Source organism: Aotus nancymaae, unplaced genomic scaffold (genome assembly GCF_030222135.1).
Source record: "Aotus nancymaae isolate 86718 unplaced genomic scaffold, 86718_ANA_hifiasm-v0.15.2.pri h1tg000011l, whole genome shotgun sequence".
Lineage (NCBI taxonomy): Eukaryota > Metazoa > Chordata > Mammalia > Primates > Aotidae > Aotus > Aotus nancymaae.
This window is the reverse complement of record NW_026988422.1, coordinates 59,525,918-59,549,519: the sequence shown is the minus strand read 5'-3', so window position 1 is coordinate 59,549,519 and position 23,602 is coordinate 59,525,918. Positions and strand designations below refer to the sequence as shown.

General features: G+C 40.9%; 1 protein-coding gene across 11 annotated transcripts in view; it reads right to left on the bottom strand.

The window, feature by feature from the left end:
* TTLL5 (tubulin tyrosine ligase like 5) overlaps positions 1 to 23,602 on the bottom strand; it is a 285,182-nt gene that overhangs the window by 22,464 nt on the left and 239,116 nt on the right. For 2 of the 11 annotated variants that reach the window (XM_064375046.1, XM_064375049.1), the window contains one exon: positions 19,746 to 19,868. The exons of the other annotated variants lie outside the window; for them this stretch is intronic. In XM_064375046.1, coding sequence (XP_064231116.1) covers positions 19,747 to 19,868 — 122 coding nt within the window. In that variant the 3' untranslated portion in view covers position 19,746. The remainder of the gene's footprint in view (positions 1 to 19,745; positions 19,869 to 23,602) is intronic. 11 annotated transcript variants of the gene reach the window in all.

Below are 23,602 nucleotides of genomic sequence, written 5' to 3'. Positions count from 1 at the left end.
GTCTAGAGAGGTTAACTAACTTGCTTAAGAGTGCACAGCTACTAAGCGACAGGAATGGGAACAGAAGCTAAGTCGGGGTTTTCCTACCATAGCAGTTCACCTTATGTATTTGTTGTTCGCATCTTTCTTCCTTGAAGTCATGGGTTAAAAAATTTAAAAAAAAATGGTCTGTTAACATTCTATTTTATCTTTTTTTCCCCCCATAGGGGCTCTGCTGGGATGAATGAGAAGTAGAGGCAAACAGCAAACAACTCCATTCTGAAAATGGTGAATTCATAAGTATGGACATAAACACCCTAGTTTGCTACTGAGTCAATTCTAACAGATTTGTATCAGTGCATAGTGAAGTTAATACCTTTAGCTTATTAAAGATAGGTACTCCATTCTAGGCCCATTTTTGGTTCCCCCCAACCCCAAAGTTCTGGATGAATGAAGTAGAATAGTTTCTGAATATCAGAAAAAAAGTTGATTATAGGCCAGGCGCAGTGGCTCACGCCTGTAATCCCAGCACTTTGGGAGGCTGAGGCAGGCAGATAACAAGGTCAGGAGTTCAAAACCAGACTGGCCAGCATGGTGAAACCCCGTCTCTACTAAAAAATACAAAAATTAGCTGGGCATGGTGGCTTATGCCTGTAATCCTAGCTACTTGGTAGGCTGAGGTAGAACTGCTTGAACTGGGACCCAGGAGGCAGAGGCTGCAGTAAGCTGAGATCGCGCCACTGCACTCCAGCCTGGGCTACAGAGCTAGACTCCATCTCATAAAAACCAAAAAACAAAACAAAACAAAACAAAAAAACAAAAAAACCCACACACAAAAAATCAAACAACCAAAAAAAAAAACCCCAAAAAAAGTTGATTACAAAGATACATGGAGTTTCTGTTTCCTCTCAGAAGTCCAATGGACAGAAAGAAGTTGTTATTAAAATATCCATAATTGACAGGTATGAATATTGCATAGCTGATCTTACCACTGTACAGCGACTTATTCAGTGAATGCTGAAACTTATAATAGCAATAGAAATTTATCTTTTATCCCACATTTATGTATTGAATACCTACTGTTTGCCCAGTACTATGAAAAGCACTGGTGATACAGAGGTAAATGACGTAATTCCCAATCCTTTTGGGAGTTAATAATCTAGTGGTAGAGGCCAATAAGTAAAATAAAATATTTTAGCAAATTCTATTACAATGGAAGGTAAAGGGTCCTATAGGAGTTGATAGTAAGGGATGGGATTTCTAGGAAGTGAAAGCATCTTGTGCAATGGTATAGAAGTTCGGGATAGCCTGGCAAGTAGTTTAGAATGACTGGAATTTAAACCTATGTGTTGAGGGAGTGGTTGGGGAGTGGTCTTTAAAGAGCAAACCATGATGCTTTGGCAATCCACTTAAGGAGTTTGCACTTTAAAAGGAGCTTTTGAAGACTTTTTAGTGGGGAAGCATCATAGTCATAATTGTTTCTAAAAGATCACTTCAAAAGCAGTAGGATAAAGGCAGGGTACAACTTAGGATGAAGATATCAGTCTAGATAACACTGCAGTAATTCAAACAAAAAGTGTTATGTGTCTGAATCAAGGCAGTGGATATGAATGAGATTGGACTTAAGTTGTTAACTGAGAAATATTTAAAGGGAAAGTGCAATAATAATAATCGAATATGTGGACTGAGGGGAGGAGCTCATATGCCTCTCAGTTTCTGGCTACACCTCTGATGAAGGTGAACGGGAGGGAACAGAGAAGGAGTGTGTCTGAGAGGATGATGAGGTCAGTTCCAGATGTGTTACACCTGAGATGTCCATGAGCCCCTCCAGACACATGTCTAGAGGTGGCTGGGGAACATGGATCCAAAGAGTGTGGGCTGGGGAAGTGCTACTTGTGTCCATGTTTGGTGTATATGGTGCCCCAGAATTGTGCTGGGCGCAACCAACCTTGAAGCCATTTGTGAAAGTCCTGGCTGGAGGAACAGGTTTGGAATTGTCCTAGAAGGAGGTCAGCTGAAACTATGGGAACAGACCAAGGACAGGATCCTAGAAAATAATATGAAACTTAACAAGTAAGCAAGGATGCGGGGCTTTATCAGAAAGAAGAAGGAACAGCTAGAGAGGTAGAGAGGGAAAGCCAACATTCCCCAAACTCAGTGTTGTTAAAGACCAACACTCTAAATATATGGATGATATTTTAAAAGCTGAGTGACTAAGTAAACTGCCCTTACTGATTTCTCAAAAGATTTATCATTAGCCATACTTTCAAATGATGTTAGGTTCTGGCTAAGGTTAATCTTAGAACTTAATCTTCACCTCAATATGTATACGAGGTGAAATCGCTTCTTTCTCTCAGAACCATTAAAGTACTTTCTTTGCCTCATTCTATTTTGGCATTTTTCCCCCTCACTTATCTCCCATTTGACCCCTGATCCACTTGTTCCTTGAATTTCTTGTTTTCTGCAAGAAACCTCAGTAGATATTTAATTAATAATATATACAGGCTGAGTATCCTTTATTCAAAATGCTTGTGACTAGAAGTGTTTTGGATTTTGAATTTTTTCAGATTTTAGAATATTTGCATTATACTTAACAGTTGAACATCTCTAATCTGAAAATCCAAAATCCAAAATGCTCCAATGGGCATTTCCTATGAGTGTCACATTGGTGGCACTCAAGAAGTTTTGGATTTTGGAGCATTTCAGATTTTGCATTTTTAGATTAGGTATACTCAACCTGTGCTAATATTTGTCAACATATGAATTTGTAATCATTCTTTTGCCTTACTGTAAAATTTGACATACTGTTTTTCCTTGTATGTGTTCATTCTCTGATTTATAGGTTAGGACCTTTGGATTTGTTATTCTTTACATGCACCTAGTATTGTGCTGAGCATAATTAGTTATTCATAGAATAATTAATAGACCATACAAGCAAGGCCACAGTAGAACACCAAACATCTGAAAGGTGGGAACAGAAAACAGAAGTCTAAGGAAACTTTGTTGCAACTCTAGTTACAAGTCTGTGTTGGTCTGCATAATTGCTTTGGTGCTTAAGTTTAGTTTTTTAAATTCGAAGTCCCCTTGTCATATATAAAATTATTTTTCTTTTTTCCAATAATGAGATTTGAAAGTTGAAAAGTTACTTTAAATTGAGTTTGGTAACCATGACATGTGACAGATTATATAGATTACCAGCACTTTGGACTTGAACATTCTTTCTCAAAACGTCAAGATACTAATCAGGATTATAGGAAAAATGGTTCCAGGTCAGATAAACTTAAGAAATGCTGAATTAAAAATAGATATCTTTATTGTAAGGCTCTTCAGAGTCTTTAATATGCAAATATATTACACCTCTAAGAAGTGGCAGAGTCAAACTTACTTGACTGTGAAGACCTGTATTTTGTGGACACATTCTGGGAAACGATGAGCACCTCTTTCCCACATTTTGGGAAACAGGTTTGGTGACTTGCCCAAATTAACACAAATGGTAACAAAGCTGAGATGAGAAGCAGTTCTGATTTTAAATTGAGAGCACTTTTCATTATACTACACTGCTCCTATGCTAATTATTTTTATTCTAAACACTTAGTGGAAAGCAGTACACAAAATTGATACCACTGATCCACAGATATTCTGACTTCTAAGACTCAGAGATTCCCTCCTTGTGTAGCAATGACAAAAGATGATCTCTCTGGGAGTCTGTCAGCTGCTTCGTGGCCACGAAATAAACTGTGAGGGTGGGGAGGGTGGGCAGGAGGAGGAGCTCCCCGGGATGCTTTACTGTGCTTAAAAGAAAAATGGATTTATGCCGAGGATAATTCCTGGAACAGATGTGAAACTAAATACTTCATATCACAATCCTGCCCCTGCCCTTTCTGAAGGGGAAATGAAATAGCAGGATTAACCTGCTCTCCATCAGATCATGCTTTGTTTCTTTCAAAAAATCCCATGACCAGGGCAGATTCCATTTCCTGCTACTCCCCTTCCTACAGCAACTAAGGGGAGAGCTCAGGACAGAAGAGGCTTTCCTTGGGCCCTGCGATCACCAGGCTGGCATGACAATACTGGCAGGTTAATGCTCTAACACTCCCTTTTACCCCCAACACACATCTGGCTTTCTCTGTCCACATGCCATTAGGAAGCAGTCATTCTTTAGTGTAATGAGCATCATAGAATACTGAGAAATACATCAATCTTGGAGGAGGGAGGGAGGAATTCTAATTAGTTTAATTCTAATGCTCTCTGAAAAGAGTACACATAAGCTGAAAAGTGGCTCAGTGCATGTCTGTTTTGCCATAAAAGCTGAGGTTTGTTAAAGAGATGGATGAATTTTAAATTAAATAATATTTTGACAAGGAAATGACAGAGCAAAGAAGAAATATAGTGATATATCTGTATATATGTATGTTTTTGTCATTCATTCATCACAGAGCTAGCTGTGCTGTAATTTAATAACTCAGGTATCAGGACATAAACTTCTGTACAAGTCAAAAAGGACTGGAGCTTTCTCATTATCTTTTCTAAGCAATGAAAAGCTGCTTTCCCTAATGACCTTGGCAGCTAGGCCTGGATCTCAGAGGGGGTCAGTAGCAGTTACCTCCTTTGTAAGTTGGGCTTGGCTGGAAAGGGTTCGCCTACAGACAATCTCTGGTGCTCCATGGAAATGAATACCAAGAGCATCCCAGCAAGCCAGGGGCTGGGTCACTTGAGGTATCTCTAAGAATCACCTTTCAAAGTCTAAACCACTTGTTCAATCACATCACAAGTAGGCAGCAGAATGGTGTCAGGGAGGGGTGCCTAGGAACAGCAGAATTAAAAGGATTAACAATGGGAGAGAAGCAATTGGTGGCACAGCTAGCCCCATTCTCAGCTGCTCGTTCGTGGATTTGAAGCATGAGGTGAAGCTTAAGGCTGTGAAACTATAGTCAAGGTCCTCCTTGCTCTGTGCTGATGAAAGCAACAGAAATACCCGGGAGCCTGACACCTTTCCAAACAGGGAAAAAGAGAGTGAGCCAGGCCCAGGGACAGCTGCTGTCCCCTAGCACACCATCTTCCCTGGGAGGGTAAAACACTAGGGGCAAAGCAGGGCCCTGACATCTTTCCGCCTAAGATCTTAGAGCACACTTCACACACAGGAGGCAGTCAAATTATTTGTTGGACGAATGAACAGGACACACTAAACAAGTATTGATGAACAATTTGGCCATCTAAGATGTGAATACAATTTGCTTACATTGAAGGGCTTTTTTTTTTTTTTTTACCTTCTAAATATTAACTATTAATTCTTTCAGATTGATTGAGATATTTCACATACTAATAAAATTCACTCATTTAAAGTATATAGTTCAGTGGTTTTTACTGCATACACAAAATGGGGAGATGGTTAATTGGTACAAAATAAATAGAATGAATAAGACATACTATTTGATAGCACAATAGGGTGGTTACAGTTAGTAACTTAATTGTTTTAAAATAGTGTAATTGGATTGTTTGCAACTCAAACAATAAATGCTTGAGAAGATGGATACCCCATTCTCCATGATGTATTTCATACTGCATGCCTGTATCAAAACATCTCATGTACCCTATAAATATACACACCTACTATGTACCCACAAAAATTAAAAACAAAAACAAAATGGGGTAAGCATTCCCACAATCTCATTTTAGAACATTTTCATTACTCCAGAAAGAAACCCAATGCCCTTTAGCAGTCACTCTCTGTTTCCCTGCTGCCCCATAGCCCTGGACAATCTGTATATATACACTGCATTTTCTTTATCACTCCATTTTCTGGCTAACATTTAGGCTGTTTTCACATTTTGGCTATTATGAATAATGCTGCTATGAACACTCATATACAAACATTTATGTGGACATATGTTTTCATTTCTCCTGAATATATATTTAGGAGTGGAATTGTTAGGTCATATGGTAACTCTATGTTTGATTATTTGAGGAACTGCCAATCTGTTTTCTAAACCAGCTGTACATTCTACATTTCCACCAGCAGTGTACCAGGATTCCAATTTCTCCACATCCTCACCAACACTTGTTATTACCTGTCTTTTGATTACAGCCATCCTAGTGGGTGTGATGTGGCATCTCACTGTGGTTTTGATTTGTATTTCTCTAATGATTAATGATGCGTATTTTCATTGGCCATTTGTATATCTTTTTTGGAGAAATGTCTATTCAAATCCTTTGCCCATTAAAAAAAATTGGGCTTTTTATTGTTGGGCTGTAAGAGTTCTGCATATATTCTGGATACAAGTCCCCTGCTATACATATGATTCACAAATATTTTCTGCCTCTCTGTGGGCTGTCTTTCACATTTCTTTTTTTTTTAAGACAGGATCTCACTCTCACGCAGGCTGGAGTGCAGTGGCGCGATCTCAGCTCACTGCAATCTCCGCTTCCCAGGCTCAAGCACTCCTCCCACCTCAGCCTCCCCAATAGCATGGGACTTACATGCCTGGCTAACTTTTATATTTTAGTAGAGATGGGATTTTGATATGTTGCCCAGACTGATCTCAAACTCCTGAGCTCAGGTGATCCACCTGCCTCGACCTCCCAAAGTGCTGGGATTACAGGCGTGAGCCAATGCACCCGGCTTGTCCTTTACATTTCATGATGGTATCCGTTGAAGCACACAATTTTAAAATTTTGATAAAGTCCAACCTGTCTCATTTTGTTGCTGCTTATGATTTTTGGTATCATGTCTAAGAGAGTGTGGCCTAATCCAAGGACATGAATATTTATTCCTATGTACTCTTTTAGGAATTTTATAGTTTTAGGCCTTTCATGAAGGTATTTTATCAGTTTTTGGTTAATATTTGTGTAGATTCGAGATAGAGGTCCAACTTCACTATTTTGCATGTGGATAACCAACTGTTCAAGTGCCAGTTGTTGAAAAGACTAGTCCACTGAATAATCAATTGGCCATTTGATATATGAGTTTATTTCTGGACATTTAATTCTATTCCATCCATCTAGCCCATGCCACACTGTTTTGGTTACTGTAGTTTTATATTCACTATTAGATTTAAATCCTTTTTAAAATTCTCTGACTCAATACTACTGAGTGAACTTCTGTTCTGGATTTTGGATTATCGCAAGCTGCCAGGACCCTGTCCTATGCTTTTTGGAGAATCTCAGCAAAGACCTGAGTCCAAGGAAGCTTTTTTTTTTTTAAACAAAACGGGAATCATTAATAACCTGTCTCAGTGTTTTAAGTAGCTGTATTGTGAGCAAATCTTAGGAAGACAACATTCATGAACAGAATTCAGTATCATAATAAAGTTATAACAATATTAATCCCCATAATTTAAGAGTATACATAGTCATTATTCTGCTAAAGGATAATCAAGTAGTAATTTATGTGAATGGATGTGGCATATCATAATTTCATATTGTACTTAGAGCAAATTTATAATTTTAATAAGCATATTTATAGGGTTCTTTTTTTTCTCTATGACTCGTTTTTTCCATCTTCCTTACTTATGGTGACCTTTAAATACTTCCAGAAAGATGAGGGCTCTCATGTGTTACTGTAACCACCAGGTAATAGGGACCCCCAACCCCATGTACTAGTAGCCAGAACTGGGGCAACTTTGGGTAAAGGAGCAACATTTATTTACAGCAGTCAAGAAGCTGGTGATAGAGGGGCTGCAGAAGTGTGATGAACTCCCTCCAGAAGGGGTGGAGTCTCTGGAAGGAAAATGTACTGTGATTGAAACCAGTAGATGTACATCAACAGCCAGACCCCCTTCTTCCTCAATAAGACAGCCCAGATCTGACTGGAAGACGATGTGCCCAGCTAAAAGACCATCTCTCTAGACACCTCTGTCGCCAAGGAGAAGTAGGCAAGGGAGCTGTTGGCCAATGATATGGTAGTTAGAACTGCTAGGCTTCCAAGAAAGTGTTTTTGAAAGGGGGACAGATTGAGCCGGCATCTGTCTTTTGCCCTTCCCCCTCTTCTTGCCGGAACATGGACACAATGCCAGTAGGAACAGAAACCGTCTTATGACCAACAAAATGAAAGCCAATGCTTTAGAGTTAGTAAAGCAGAAAGAGAGCAGCCTGGCTCCTCAGTTACATCTCTGAAGAGCAGCACTAGCCCGGGACCTCCTGTCTCCAGACTTCTTGACACGTGAGAAAAATAAATCCCTTACTTACCCTGCCACTGATTTCTCTGAGTTTCTGTTACCTCCAGGGAATGCTCTCTAAACTAATCCAGGGGTGATTCCCAAGCCCTCTCATTTCTCCCCGACCTCTGACCTCCCCATTTCAGCGCCACCCTCTGCTGCAGAGCTTAATCCACATCCGTGTTTCCCTGCCAATCAGAACTGCTGTCCCTTCAAAGACAGTTCAGGCACGTGGGAAAGATCACCACCACCACCACCACCACCACCACCATCACTCCCATCCAGCGGAGTACAGGCAGAAGGCCCACCTTGCTCCTATCCTCTCCTTTCCAGGTCTGGCTCCATCCAAACGAGGGAAAGTTAAATGGCTAGATAGAAAGATAGCCAGCCTAAACTACATATGCCCCCCACCTACTGCCAGGAATCCCCCTAATGAGCCATTTGGGATAATAACCCGACACTGCAGGGAGGCAGAGGCTGCAGGGCCTCATCACCAGCTGCTGAGCTCCATTAGGAAAGGAAGCTGATAAAATGAAATCACCTTAAGGGGCCCAGAGTTTTCAGAAGAAGAGGCAGTTCAGCAGATTCTGGAAAAAAAAGTGCTTGAGTTTGAATTTCAGCTCCACCATTGACTGTGTGGCTTGGACAAGCTACTTCTCTCAGCCTTAGTTTCCTCAAATGCAAAGTCGAGAAAACAAAAACACCTAATTTGGGGTATAATACATACACAATCTATAACCTTTCTTTAAAAATTGTGGCAAAATGCAAACAAACGTTGCCATCTCACCATTTTTAAGTGTGCAGTTAAGTGGCATTAAGTGCATTCACACTGTGCGACCATCCATCATCCATCTCCAGAACACTTCACCTGCAAAACTGCAACTCTGCCCATTAACAAAAACTTCCCATTCCCCTCACTCCCCAGCCCCTGGTGACCACTGTTCTACTTTCTGTCTCTCCGATTCTGACTACTTTAGGTACCTTTTATTAGTGGAATCTACAGTACTTGTCTTTTTGTGATTGGCTGATTTCACTTAGCATAATGTCCTAAAGGTTCCATGTTGTAGCTTATTGCAGAATTTCCTTTGTTTTGAAAGCCAAATAATATTTCATTGAATATATAGACCATATTTTGTTTACTCATTCATCTGCTGACAGACACTTGGGATGCTTCTGTCTTTTGATTACTATGAATAATGCTGTTATGAGTATAGAAATATTTGTTTCTGTCTCTGCTTTCAATTCTTTTGGGCATACGCACAGAGTGAAATTGCTGGATCATATGGTAATTCAATGTTGTTGGTTTGTTGAGACAGAGTCTCTGTCACCCAGGCTGGAGTGCCCTGCTGTATCATGGATCACTGAAGCCTTGACCTCCCAGCTCAAGTGATCCTCCCACGTCAGTCTCCCAAGTAGTTAGAATATAGGCATGTGCCACTGTGCCTGGCTACTTTTTTATTCTTTGTAGAGCCAGGGTTTCACTATGTTGCTCAGGCTGGTCTTGAACTCCTGGTCTCAAGTAATCCTCCTGCCTCAGTCTCCCAAAGTGCTGGGATTACAGGCATGAGCCACTGTGCCTGGCAGGTAATTCTATTTTTAATTGTTTGAGGAACCACCATAGTGTTTTTTATAGAGGCTACACCATTTTACATTCCCAACAGTGTACCGGGGTTCCAATTTCTCCATGTCTTCCCCAATATTTGTTAGTTTTTGTTCCTCCCTTCCTTCTTTCCTCCCTCTCTCCTCCCCTCATCCCGTCTATCTCTGTTTCTTGAGACAGTCTTGCTTTGTCACCCAGGCTGGAGTCCAGTGGCCTCATCATATCTCACTGCAGCCTTGAATTTCTGGGCTTAAGCAATCGTGCCTCAGTCTCCCAAGCAGCTGAGACTACAGGCATGTGCAATCATGCCTGTCTAATTGTTTTATATTGTTTCTAGAGATGGGGGTCTCACTATGTTGCCCAGGTTGGTTTTGAGCCTCAAACAATCCTCTTGTTGGTCTCCCAAAGTGCTAGGATTACAGGCAGGAGCCATCATGCCCGACTTATTTTTTGCTTTTTTAATAGTAGCCATCCTAAAGGTGTGAGGGGGTATCTCACTGCAGGTTTTGATTGGTATCTCCCTTATGATTAGGGATGCTGAGCATCTTTTCATGTGCCTATTGGTCATTTGCATATCTTCTCTGAATGTCTATTCAAGCCCATTTTTATACAGGAATTTCTGCTGTTGCTGTTGAGGCAATCTATAATCTTTATATCCCAATCCTGCAAGACTGATATTTTTATGCTTATAGTATAGATGAGGAAACTGAGGCTGAAAGAGCTTAAGTGATTAGCCTGAAGTTGCCAACTGGCAGTGACAGAGTCCACGCAGGTCAGTCTAACTTCAGTGTTATGATCTTTCCATTCTGCATTCTGGAATTCTTATAAAACTTAGGTATTGTTACTGACAACAGCACTGGTAATGCTACGTGGCCCTGGGAAGCAAAAGGAATTAGGGAAGGTAACAAGTAAGGATTGAGATAACTTCAGTTTTGTTTCTGGGAATACTGTGCACATTTAAAGTATAACATATGATTCCAAAACCGTGATGATAAATTTTACACAATACTCAACACCTGTCAGATCTCTAATATTAGAGTGTGGTGTTCAGTTTCAGGTATTATACAACTTAAGAGGAACCTAAAGAATTCATGGTGAGTTCAGAAGATAATACAAAAGACAGTTCAATGTTCAAAAGAAAAATCTGATTAATTCCAATTAGTTAGTTGAGGTAGAGGGGAAAAAAGAGTTGAAAACTAGTATTTTCCAAATGAACTCAATCTCATTTTAAGTTTGTTCCCCTATAATGAGATTCTTGAATGTGGTCTAAAATGGAACCTCTTCATACTGAAATCTGCAATGTAACAAGTTATAGTAAGGTTATGAATGTGTATCAGACATTATCTAAAGAGTAGTGATCTATAATCCCAGCACTTTGGGAGGCCGAGGCGGGTGGATCACGAGGTCAAGAGATCGAGACCATACTGGTCAACATGGTGAAACCTCGTCTCTACTAAAAATACAAAAAAATTAGCTGGGTGTGGTGGTGCACGCCTGTAGTCCCAGCTACTTGGGAGGCTGAGGCAGGAGAATTGCTTGAACCCAGGAGGCGGAGGTTGCGGTGAGCCGAGATCGCACCATTGCACTCCAGCCTGGGTAACAAGAGTAAAACTCTGTCTCAAAAAAAAAAAAAAAAAAAAAGAGTAGTGATCAATCATTCATTATTTTATAGGAAGTAGTTTTACAATTTGCAAGAATTTACAATTTGCAAGTTTTACATTTGCAAGAAATGGGATAGAAATACCAGGTAATTTATAAGGAAGGTTATTCTGATTTTCAAGATTGTTTAATAATAAAATGCATTATTTATGAAATCTTTATTAGAAGATTTTATCTTCTGAGGTTAGGCATTTTACTTAAATCCAAGAGAACAGAGGAAATGGACTATTTTTCAGAAAGTTTTATGTATGTATGTATTCTTTTCTTTAGGGTCTACAATACAAGGTAATGAAACATTTTGGGTGAAACTAGGGATTCAAGAAACATATAGAATATAATTCTGCCCTCAAAGAGTTTATGGTCTTATTGAAGAGACAATTCACCCAAAAAGTAAGTAGTGATAAAAGATGACAAAATCTGAAGAACTGTTAAACTTTGTGATATAAATTGTAGGTCTCTATGAATTTTTTGAACAGCAAGAATAAATGAGTGAGAGAAAGAGATGCATCTCAAAACAAAAACAAAACAAAACAGAAAACTTAACTGGACCCTTAGGGGATATAAAATTTTTTTTTTTTTTTTTGAGACAGAGTCTTGCTCTGTCGCCCAGGCTGGAATGCAGTGGCACAATCGCAGCTCACCGCAACCTCTGCCTCATGGGATTGAGGTGACTCTTCTGCTTCAGCCACCTGAGAAGCTGGTACTACAGACATATGCCACCACACCTGGCTAATTTTTGTATTTTTAGTAGAGACAGGGTTTTGCTATGTTGGCCAGGCTGGTCTTGAACTCCTGGCTTCCAGTGATCTGCCCACGTCGGCCTCCCAAAGTGCTGGGATTACAGGTGTGAGTCACTGAGCCTGGCCTGAGGATAGGAAGAATTTGCATATGCAGAGAGATATTCCAAATGTCAGTAGAAGAACAAAGGCAGAAATATGAAAATTTATTCATTCATGTATTCAATCAGAATTCCTTTTGTTTTTGGTTATTTATTTGTCACTTTATTATTTTTTGTTGTTTTCTTTTCCCATGTGGGATTTCTTAAGCACCTACTACAGGCTGAGCACTATGCTAGGCCCTAGAGTTTCAGAGTACACCTGGACCTGATCCTTGCATTCCAGGAAATTACAGCTTAGTAGAGGCAACAGTTAAGTAACTGTAAAGATACTAGAGTGTTGTAAAAGCCATGATAGAGGTAATCTCAGAGTTCTAATGGAGCAGAGTCAAAAGCAACTAAATCAGACTAAAATAGGGGAGGGCTGGACAGGAGAAGAGGGGTTGAGGACAAATAGGAATTAGGTATATTGGGGAGGGAGGGAGCCAAAGTGGGGAGATGGTGTCTAGGCAGAGGAAACTGTGTATGTGAGCAAAGGAGCAGAAAATAAACATCCCACATGATATAGCCTGACTGCTCAGTGCCAACGCTTTCAGAAGATGTTACCTCTGCCACCTGCTTTACAAAGCATATATTAATAGATGCATCTTCAAACGGTAAGATAAAAGACCAGGTATCTGGATCCTTGCCTAAGAACACAACCAGCTTTTATCAAGCAATCAATTGAGAGAAGTTATATTTAAGATTGCCTAAGACACATGCAATTCTCCCAATCCTCTAAATAACCATTATCTTACCCTTGGATTACAGAGACCACAAAGAGACTTAGACTATATTATTTTTGTCCCTTCACAAAACTGTCTTCATAGATGTGTACGATAATATTTTACCTTTGTATAGTTCATGACAAGGAGTAGGCCTATGAAACACATCGCTCTATTGGCTTGTGAACTGATAAGCTACTACTGACTATTTTTTAATAGTTCATTAGTAGTTGACGACTACCTTGTTAAGTGTCTTCTATATAAAGTGTGTAAAATACTTCCGTCAGAATCAATGCTAGGAAAAACCTTGACTTTCCCTGGAGTATTTCTTTCTTTTTGATAGTGAAAACTAAATACTCTATCATATTTCCCTGTTTGCCCTGGCTATTAGGAGACTTAGAACCAAATTTCACTTCAATTATAATAAATTTATTTAGGATTATATTTGAAAAATGGGAATTACCTTGTTTTTTGGCCCTGACTTTCCCTTTATATCTTATCATTTTATTTTATTGCATGTGGTTTTATATTTAAGACCCTGTGTTAGACATGAAAAGGTTATGCTGTACCTGCCTAGCTACGATCCCATCTAAAAAAAATGGTCAGACGTGCATACATTGGCAGCTTTGTATTTCACAATCATGCTACCCTAGTACCAGGCTGGCATCTGTCTGGAAGGCAGCTGCCGCCCACTTTATTTAGGCCAGCTAAGGCCTGGGAGAGAGAGAGCTCTGCCTACCAGAGGCACTTAGCTGGAGGAATGAATGGGAAGTATTTCAATTCTGTCTTCTGAAAGCTGAATGTGAAAGTAAAAAAAGAGAGAGAGAAACAATCCCACAGAGAGAGGTCACGTCATGAACAGGGCGGAGTTGTCAGCTAGATAACAATGGAAGCTGGCTGCCAAGGAGCCAGCAAATGACCTGGCCATAGGGATGGGCTAAGGGAGCTGCTGTTCAGCCAGGAAAGCTGCTGATTTTCTCAGCAAGGCTGCAGGTTTTCACGAAGTCTGGCTCTTGAGACATTCCTGCCTGTGCTCATATACAACAACTTCCCTTCCAGAGGTAAACTGAGAATCTCTTTCCTCTTGATCATCAAAAGGCTCTTGTGGACACTCAAATCCTCTGTATAAAGAGAAGAGTAAGCACATGTACACGTGCACAATGGTGATTTATTTTGAAGAATACTAAAAAGGATGAATAAATATAAAACAGAAGGCCTATGAGTGGTCATTTTTCTGAGTTGTGATTTTGAAAATTCCATATTCCAATATCTGATGAAAAACTATCAACAATTCATTGCCTAATACAATTTGAAGCTCAGGCATAAGTTAAAAAACTCTCTTGTCAAATTCCAAAATATCTTCATTTGGGCTTGTCACAAGTCTTAATTTCCCTGGGAAACAAATTACAAATAAATAAAAGGGGAAGGAAAAAACCTCAAACTCACTTTTCTGTCCATTTGATATTAAAAAAAAAAAAAGAGTGATTTGGCCGGGCATAGTGGCTCACGCATGTAATCCTAGCACTTTGGGAGGCCAAGGCAGGCAGATCACTTGAGGTCAGGAGTTCCAGATCAGCCTGACCATTATGGAGAAACCCTGTTTCTACTAAAAATACAAAAAATTAGCTGGGCCTGTAATCCCAGCTACTTGGGAGGCGAAGGCAGGAGAATCACGTGAACCCAGGAAGTGGAGGTTGCAGTGAGCTAAGATCACGCCATTGCACTCTAGCCTGGGCAACAAGAGCAAAACTCAGTTTCAAAAAAAAAAAAAAAAAAAAAGAAAAAAAAGAAAAAAAAAAGTGATTCTTCTAACACCAAACCAATATATACTACTAGTACGGCAACTTCTAAGCAGCTTTTTTTTCACCTCATCAACTTGAGATCAGGCTGGTTTTCTAACTTCGTTCTTCATTTTATAATGAGGATACAGGCTATGTTTTACTATAGCTAAGGAAAGTCCACACATTCAAGCTACTCCTCTCTAGTATCAAATAACTGCAAAACCAAGCCGGGTGCAGTGACTCACACCTGTAATCCTAGCACTTTGAGGGGCCAAGGTGGGCAGATCGCTTGAGGTCAGGAGTTCGAGACCGGCTTGGCCAACATGGTGAAACCCTGTCTCTACTAAAAATGCAAAAAAAACTTAGCTGTGCCTGGTGGCGCATGCCAGTAATCCCAGCTACTCAGGAGGCTCAGGCTCAAGAGTCACTTGAACCTGAGAGGCGGAGGTTGCAGGGAGTCGAGATCACACCACTACATTCCAGTCTGGGCAACAGAGTGAGACTCTGACTCAAAAAAACAAAAACAACCCCCCGCCCCATAAAAAAGAAAAACAACTCTGCATAACTTGGATTCAAGTTTTAAGAGAAGGGAGCCCCTTGACACCTGTGGTACAAACTGGAAATACCTGAATGTTCAAAAGATGAGAACAAAGAAGTATAAGAGACTACTGTTTTAGTTTTAGTGATGCTCTTCATTGTGAGGACTTAAGAGAATCTGAGTCTTTTTCTTTATAATCACAATTTGAAAGAATAAAGGATAAAAATCAATACCAACCACGTCAACAGGGCAATATACTTCAAGTCATCGTTCTCCACCCACGCCAACAGGGCAATATACTTCAAGTCATCATTCTCCACCCACGCCAACAGGGCAATATACTTCAAGTCATCATTCTCCACCCACGCCAACAGGGCAATATACTTCAAGTCATCATTCTCCAAGTCCTGCTATTATCTACCTACACTTTTGGGAACCAGGTTCAAACTGTACATATCAGATAAGCAGACTTGTAAATATTTCCATGTGAAAAGCTTGCTTTTTCCAAAGACAGGCGTGGCTTTAGCATGTCATCTTCTTCTTTAGAACCTTCAGGAGCAATTATGCCCTGAGGGTATAAGGACAGTAAAGCAAAGGTATGTGGCTGTAACAAGCATCCCACTGAAATTAGCAGCAAGGTGTGTGGGTTGGATGGATGGATAACCACAGCAGAACAGATGGATAACCTGATGTGATGTGTATAAAGACAGAAAGAAAGACAGCCTTCTGCTGGTTACTTGCCCAGTGCAGGACTGCAAGAACAGACTCGATCTTCTTCCACCCAAAGTACGTGGATATTACACAGGACCACACAACTCTGCAACAAGATGCAGGGGTGGGTAATAGTCCAGGCTGCCAGATATTTTTCCAGGAGGTGTGTGTGCTTCTGTAACATAAGTGTAATTTGAGAAAGGGGCCACTGCATTCCCCGTGTTTCTCTATAACAAAGTAGTAATTGTTAACAACTGAAGAATCATCACTCCTCTCTTGGGATTTTGCCAGTTCAGCAAGAGAAAATACCAATTTTCAGATGTTATCTCCCTCAGTAGCCTTTTTCTTAATCCATTTCAGAAATGGAGTTCTCTGGTTTTAAGGCCAATGAACCCCTTTTGGATAGATTCTTAAAAGTACTCCTATTCCTTCCCCCAAACTAAAAGTCAGGCTTTTTCCTCACTTCCAACCAGGTTGTTCAGCTACACTTGAGTTTTGTTTCTGAATGTAGACACAGTTACTAAATGAAATGAAAGAGGCCTCAGGACAGGAAAGCATGCACTTTGATGGCTGAAAGCCAGGTGATTTTGCCATGTAGACAGATCCACATCCTTCTTGTGTGGCTTCGGCCAGGTCAATGCTACCAAAACACATACTGTTAAAACATCACTTGTGTAATTCAGGCTACGGATGAAGTGGTATGCCCAGTTGCTTAGAACTGGGTGATATAAACCTTATTCATGTTTCTTTCTGGTTCCTTGTATCACAAGTTAAAGATATTTATCCTCTTGCTGTTTGTTCTAAGAATGTACATGTTTATGGTAAGGTAAAGTTGGCACAGCCGCAATAGGAAAACAAAATCAAGGCTTGGAAGAAAGATATTGTTTATTCTCACAGCTCCCAGGGAGGGGGTCACTGCACACTAAGAAGGGTCACAGTGAACATACTAGTGTCAGTCGGGAGGCAGAAGACAGCAGTGTGGGGAAAGTCTAGGTCAGAACCTTATGCGGAGGTTTCCATAGAAAAAGCAAGGCAGGGCAATTAAACAGCTTTGGATTGGCTGGATTGGCTAGTTTGGATAATTCCAGGGGGCTTTGGGGTACAGGGATGGTATCTAGTTGCCTGGCCCTGAGAAGATTTAGGGCAGGGGAATTTTTGGGTTGGTGTGTGAAAGTTTGATAGGGAGGTTGGGAGCAGATACTTGGGACTGGTCGGTCTGCATATAAAAGGTGTGCTCATGGACAAGTTGTTATTACATTTAGAACTTAATTAGCCCTGTGAAAGGCACTCTCTCCCCTGGGTCTACAAGGATCCCAAATGCCAGAGCACTAAGAATACAGAAAATGGCCAGATGCAGTGGTTCATGCCTGTAATACCAGCACTTTGGGAGGCTGAGGCAGGTGAATTGCTTGAGGCTCAGGGGTTCGAGACCAGCCTGGGCAATATGGCAAAACCCCATCTCTACTAAAAACATGGAAAATTAGCTGGGCATTGTGGCACATGCCTGTAGTCTCAGCTACTCAGGAGGCTGAGGTGGGAGGATCGCTTGACCCCAAGAGGTGGAGGTTGCAGTGAACCGTGATCACGCCACTGCACTCCAGCCTGGGCAACAGAGCAAGACCCTGTCTCAAGAAAATACAGAAAATAAGAAAATACAGTTAATATAATTGGCCCTCTGATGAACAGACACATACAGAATCTAAGAAAACAAAGAACAATGTAGGTATTTAAATAAGACACTTGGCCTAGGCAGCATACAGGGCTCATACACAGGTTTCACGCCTAAAATCCTTTAGCCCAGCTCCCTCCTGGTAAGGACAACTGATGTTTTTCTCAGTTTTACAAAACATGTAATGCAAACACAACTCAAATTCTCTAACCTAACTTGACTGCCTTCCTAAACCCACATATGAAGAGGTTCTAGGACTATCATGGCTGGTGATGACATTTGTTTGTGATTGTGGTTGAAGGGACCTCTGCTGTCTACACTGCATTCACAATAAAAAGAAAGCATGCTTCAGATGACAGGCTGAGGCCTGTGGGGTTCTGCCTTTCCACTTTGTAAACTACCTAATTCCTCTAAACATGGGCACGTGCCAGGCTGGTGGGCCTGCTCTGCAGCTTCCCAGCAGTGACGGTGCACCATAGGAGCTGGACTTCTGACACCCCCTGACCCACTTTGTCCTCTTCGCCCATACACACTTGGCAGCTGTCTCACTGCCTCGGCTAATCACGAAGCACAGCATCAGCCATCCCTAGCTTATACACAGTTCAGGCTCAGCAGGGCTGTATCTGCAACACAGATCAAAATGTTGAGAAATGGGCTCTTTCCCAAAGCTTCTTTTGCTGATGGTCCCATTTTACCATGTAATGTTCAGGGTGGATTGTAAAGGATACTAATGAACGAGGTTCAAGGAAAGTGATATTATAACTGTGGCAGGTCCAAGTATCACAGTCCTAGAAGCGGATGGACATGAGTACTTCTTGGCAGGCCATCAGTTTAGTTTGGAGCTTGATGTCATATTCATTCTTCTGGCTGCCAGTCTCCTGAGGGAAATATTGACCTTCTTGCTTTAGTATTCTATATTTTATTAGTTGTTCCTCATTGGACAGGCCTCTTAGTATCAGAATTAAAGGACCACTGGCTAAGGATTACCAACAGAACTCTGGTTGTTTGCAGTTTCTCTGGTACATTTTGGTAGATGACCAAGCCATGGATTTTGTGTTCCCTTCTCTCTTCTCATTCCTTTCTGGAAAGAGTTTAGATGGGCTAGGGAAAGATATTTGAAGCTTGCTGATCCAATGTAAATGAATCCTGTGGTGGGTAAATAATTTTCCTCTTTCTTTTGCACTCCTGGGGTATTTTGATGAATAATGCTTCTCAAATAAGTTTATAAATATTCCCCCAGAGGTAAGAAGAGTATTAGGCTCATAGCAGGTGTGCCGTTAATGCTTTAGTGTGTAGGGAAGAGCAAAGAGAAAAGGAATTATCAAAGCCTTGAAGTTTTACAGAATTTTCTGGAAAATTTTGAAGGCCATGGCTGCGAACAAAATACTGAGGGCAGTGTTGGTGAAGTGTGGAAACAGCTTCACAAAATCCAGTTAGACCATAGCTTCAATGTATGAGCTTGTTTTAGCTGGATGGAGGATGAGGTTTATAGTTTGTTTTGCTGCTAATTATAGCATATGTTTAAGTAACGCAGCAAAAACACAATTGATTTATCAACCTCACCAAAATTAAAAAGAAAATTGTTCCCTCCCTGCCTCCCATAATCTGAAAGTCCAATTTATAAACTCTAGTCTAAAAGCCTTCTTTAATAATAAATATTCATTCTCTTTTGAAACTACTGCAACCTGACCTTCAAATATCATGTTTTCCTATGTATTATGTTATAATTTGTCTGTGACAACTCAATTATGGTTTTAGTTTCTTTCTTTGATTTGTCTCAAAATCCTCAAATTTTTAAACAAAAGCCTCTAGTAATAGTAGAGAAAGTTCTTACTGCCACAGCGCCACCTACTGGTAGACCATTATAGGAGCAAGCTATTTGGGGCTCAACTTTGACCCGCAGTTTTGGTGCACCCTTCTGAGCTTTGGTTTACAAAGCCCCAACTTCACTCTCATTTTGAGAAGCTAGAACTTCTTGGTAGCTACTAAGTCTCTTGCTGTAGTATAAAGTCAGCAAGTGAAAATGATAAAAATATGCTCTTATTCTTACTGTTACCTTAAATTGGCCCTGCCTTCACCGACTTTGATTTTCTCTGTCCTATAACTGTAGCAAGGGCTCCAGATTGTGTGGGCAAGGGTTTGGATCTGGCGAAAATAACTCGGGGAGCTTCCAAAGATCCTGAAAAATGGAAAAAAGAATCCCTACTTAGCACTACGTTTTTATTTTAGCCCAAAAGACACGAGGTAAAATCTAAAACTAGGTTAAGGGGATCACTGTTCCCCCAGATGCCACCACCCCACTTCCTGCCAAATACCAATTCACAGTCTCTCTTTTGCTTCCCAACAGTAAAAATGGGTGATCATGCATTTTAAAAAACATGTAATACAAACACAACTCAAATTCTCTAACCTAACTTGACTGCCTTCCTAAGTCCACATATGAAGAGGTTCTAGGACTGTCACGGCTGGTGATGACATTCGTTTGTGATCATGGCTGAAGGGACCTCTGCTGTCTACACTGCATTCACAATATAAAGAAAGCATGCTTCAGGTGATGGGCTGAAGCATCAAACTCTTACCCCTCTGGCTCTGGAGAGAAAATCTGGGGAGCATTAAGGGGTATAGGACACTACTTATTTTTATTTTTATGCGATTATACTCCAGATCCACCCAGGAGCTCCAAAAACTATACAACACATGGTAAAAAGAGTAAGAATCTGATCATGAAAATAGGTCATTCTGCTGAGAGCTGCCAGGCAAGTAATTTCACTTGAAAGTTAAAGTGACATCGAGATCCTTAGGGTTTTAGCTCCACTGAGTTTAATGTATAATAATGTTCCTTTCTCTTGCTGTCTCAGGTACCCAATGAAGTGGGCAGTCACAGCCACTGATGCGCTGTTGCCCCACCCCCATCCAAAGAGCACAAAGCTACGGTGCATTTTACTAGGGCCAGAAACAATGAACATTTAACAAGGACACTGCTCACTGCTTGCAAATAAAATCCATCACTGATTCTCTGAAGGTGGTAAGGTCCCTTCCACCAACCACAGACTATTAAGAGCTTAAAAATAAAAGGAGGGAGAGGTTGGGCTTCAGGACAGGAAAGGCTTAGACAGAAGCTAAGGGGCAGGGCTGAGGGCAGCTGCTGTGGCTTCAGACTTCCACAGTAATGGTAGTTTACATTATCAAATCAGCATGAGAGAAATGTCAGTTCTCTAATCTGTTGCTCTCTGCTATTTTAGTTTACCATCATCACTTCAGAACTCAAGAAGGACACCACGGGTATAAAGAAGGCAGGCCAATGAATTTGGCTTTAGGCCAAGAGCCCTCACTCCAGCTTCTTTCTCAAATTTCCAAATTTGCTGACTCTACACCTTCCCTTTCATAGCAAACTATGAATATAAAGCCTGAGGTTGGAAAGTCAAGGAAAAGCCACATTCATGGAGTACTCCAGGCACTCTGCTAGGAGCTTTCAACTCACTATCTCATTTAATGTTCATTAATACCAAGAACGCCATTAAGCTACATCAATAGGAAAAGACTGAGTTGTTTTTCCAACAGTGGCCTGGGATGAACCACCATCTCATTCAGACTGCTCGAGAAACAGTCACACAGCCGAAAGCCTGGCTGGCAAGACTCACAGGAGAGTTAAGGAACCAGAAAACAGACTTCTGCTATAGTCAAAGACTCAATATCATGTTTAATGGATTGAATTAACTGGACCAGATGGGCTAAATACCTTTCAAGGACAGTTCAGGGATTCCTTCATAGGCACACACTTCCTGGGTCTCAGGGAGAAGTGTAAACTTTTAGACTTATTATGAAAGTTGTTCTTCTTTCTTGTGGGTTTAAAGAAAAATGTTGTTACTTTTTAAAGAAAAAAGATTAGCAACCTAATCTTTTTGTAGGATATCCTTCTGAACCCCTAGGATAGAACTGCTTTAAATCTTATAGAAAACAAATGATCTGCAGTTCAAACGTTGGTGTGCATGGCAGTTACCTACTAGTTGTATAAATAACTGTAACAGATTTAGTTACTAATGCTGTGAAGGTAACATGTTCATTGGGAAGTATGGAAAATGCCTGAAGCTTACTCTATCATGCTCCTCAGTGTTTCTTTAACTAAGGATCAGGAGCACCAGGAAAATCAGAGTAGAAACTAACTCAAGGAGTTCAGAGGCTCAGAGTCACTTGGTGACAAAAGCAGTAAGCAATATAAACTACCTAAACAATGTAAGAATGATCTGCTTGTTATCATAAGGTAGAATTAGCAGGGAAAGATCGCTATCAGAAGCCAGGAAAAATACAACTTCTCCTTGCTCTGTGGTTTATGCTGACACCAAGTTCAGTAGCGAGTACCACAAAATCTTCTAAATAACTTTACCAATTCACAGTAAATAACACTAATTCACAGTCAAGATGCTACAAGTATGACCCACCTGACCACCCGTTTTCAACTGGCTCAGCTGGAGTGCATGCAAAGTTCAATTCAACACTTAAGCTGTCAATTAGACATGCAAATGAAGTATAGTCAGGGATCTCCTGGGGATTTGCAAATTTCTCCAGCTGAAGCAAATTTGAAGAGCTGAAGGGGTTCCAACAGGGTATCTCACAGAAATCCTTCTAACTTGGCTATGACTCCCTGTGCCATTACTTCGCAGTCCATAACAATCCCAGGTGGAAAAGTTTACTTTCTTAAAAATATAAAAACTACCATGTTCTAGTAATTCTTTTTTGTTTGTTTGTTTGGAATGAGGTGAGTAGATACCCATCAACTATTTCTTGAATTCAGGCTCAATGCAGATTTTCAATGGTGAACAAATCCTTATACTCCTATCATACTAGGAGCCATACCATACTAGGTCATATGTATGACCATACTAGGTCATACATGACCTAGGTGTGGTTACGTAGTTATAGTGCCTTCCCTATATATTGCTTCATTTAATCCTCACTATAAGCCTAAGAGATCCATATAATTATCCCAAGGATGCAGTCAAGTAACTAGGCTTTTTTTTTTTTAATTAGAGGTAGGGTCTTGCCCTGTCACCCAGGCTGAAGTACAGTGGCAGGACCACAACTTATTGCAGCCTTGAATTCCTAGGCTCAAGTGATCCTCCCATGTCAGCCTCTTTAGCAGCTAGGACTACAGGCATGTGCCACCACATCTGGCTAATTAAAAAATTTTTTTTTGTAGAGATAGCATCTCACTTTGTTGCCCAGGCTGGTCTCAAGAGATCCTCCTGCCTCGCCATCCCAAAGCATTGGGATTGTAGGCATGAGCCACTGCCCCCCGGCCCAAGCTTCTCAGAGAGCTTGTAATCATTTTAAGGTGTATTACGTCAATCCCTGACCCCTAACCACCCAGCCCCTCCTGCTTAAAACTCCTCAATGGCTCCTTATCGCGATCAGGGCAATGACCAAGTTCCCTACATGGCTCAGAAACTGGCCTTACCAACTCATAACCTTTTCTCTTTCCACTCCCTGCTCATGTCTCGGTGCCCAGCCACACGGATCCATGGAAGCCTGCAGAACACAGCACGGTCTCATTTGCCCCTGGTCTTTGCTTGCACTGTTCCCTCTTCCTGCTCCACCTGTGCCTTCCCTCTCCTGGCTGACTCGTCCACATTCCAGTGTCAGCTTAGATGTTTATTCCTCTAAGAAGCCGTCCCCAATCCCTAAAGATCTGGGCTTGACTGCTTAGGTTCAAATACTGACCCACTACTTACTAGCCGTGAGACTTTAGACAAGTTTTTTTTTTTTTTTTTTTGAGACAGAGTCTTGTGCTGTCGCCCAGGCTGGAGTGCAGTGGCGCGATCTCGGCTCACTGCAACCTTTGCTTCCTGGATTTAAGCAATTCTCCCGGCTTAGCCTCCCGAGTAGCTGGGATTACAGGCGTACACCACCATGCCC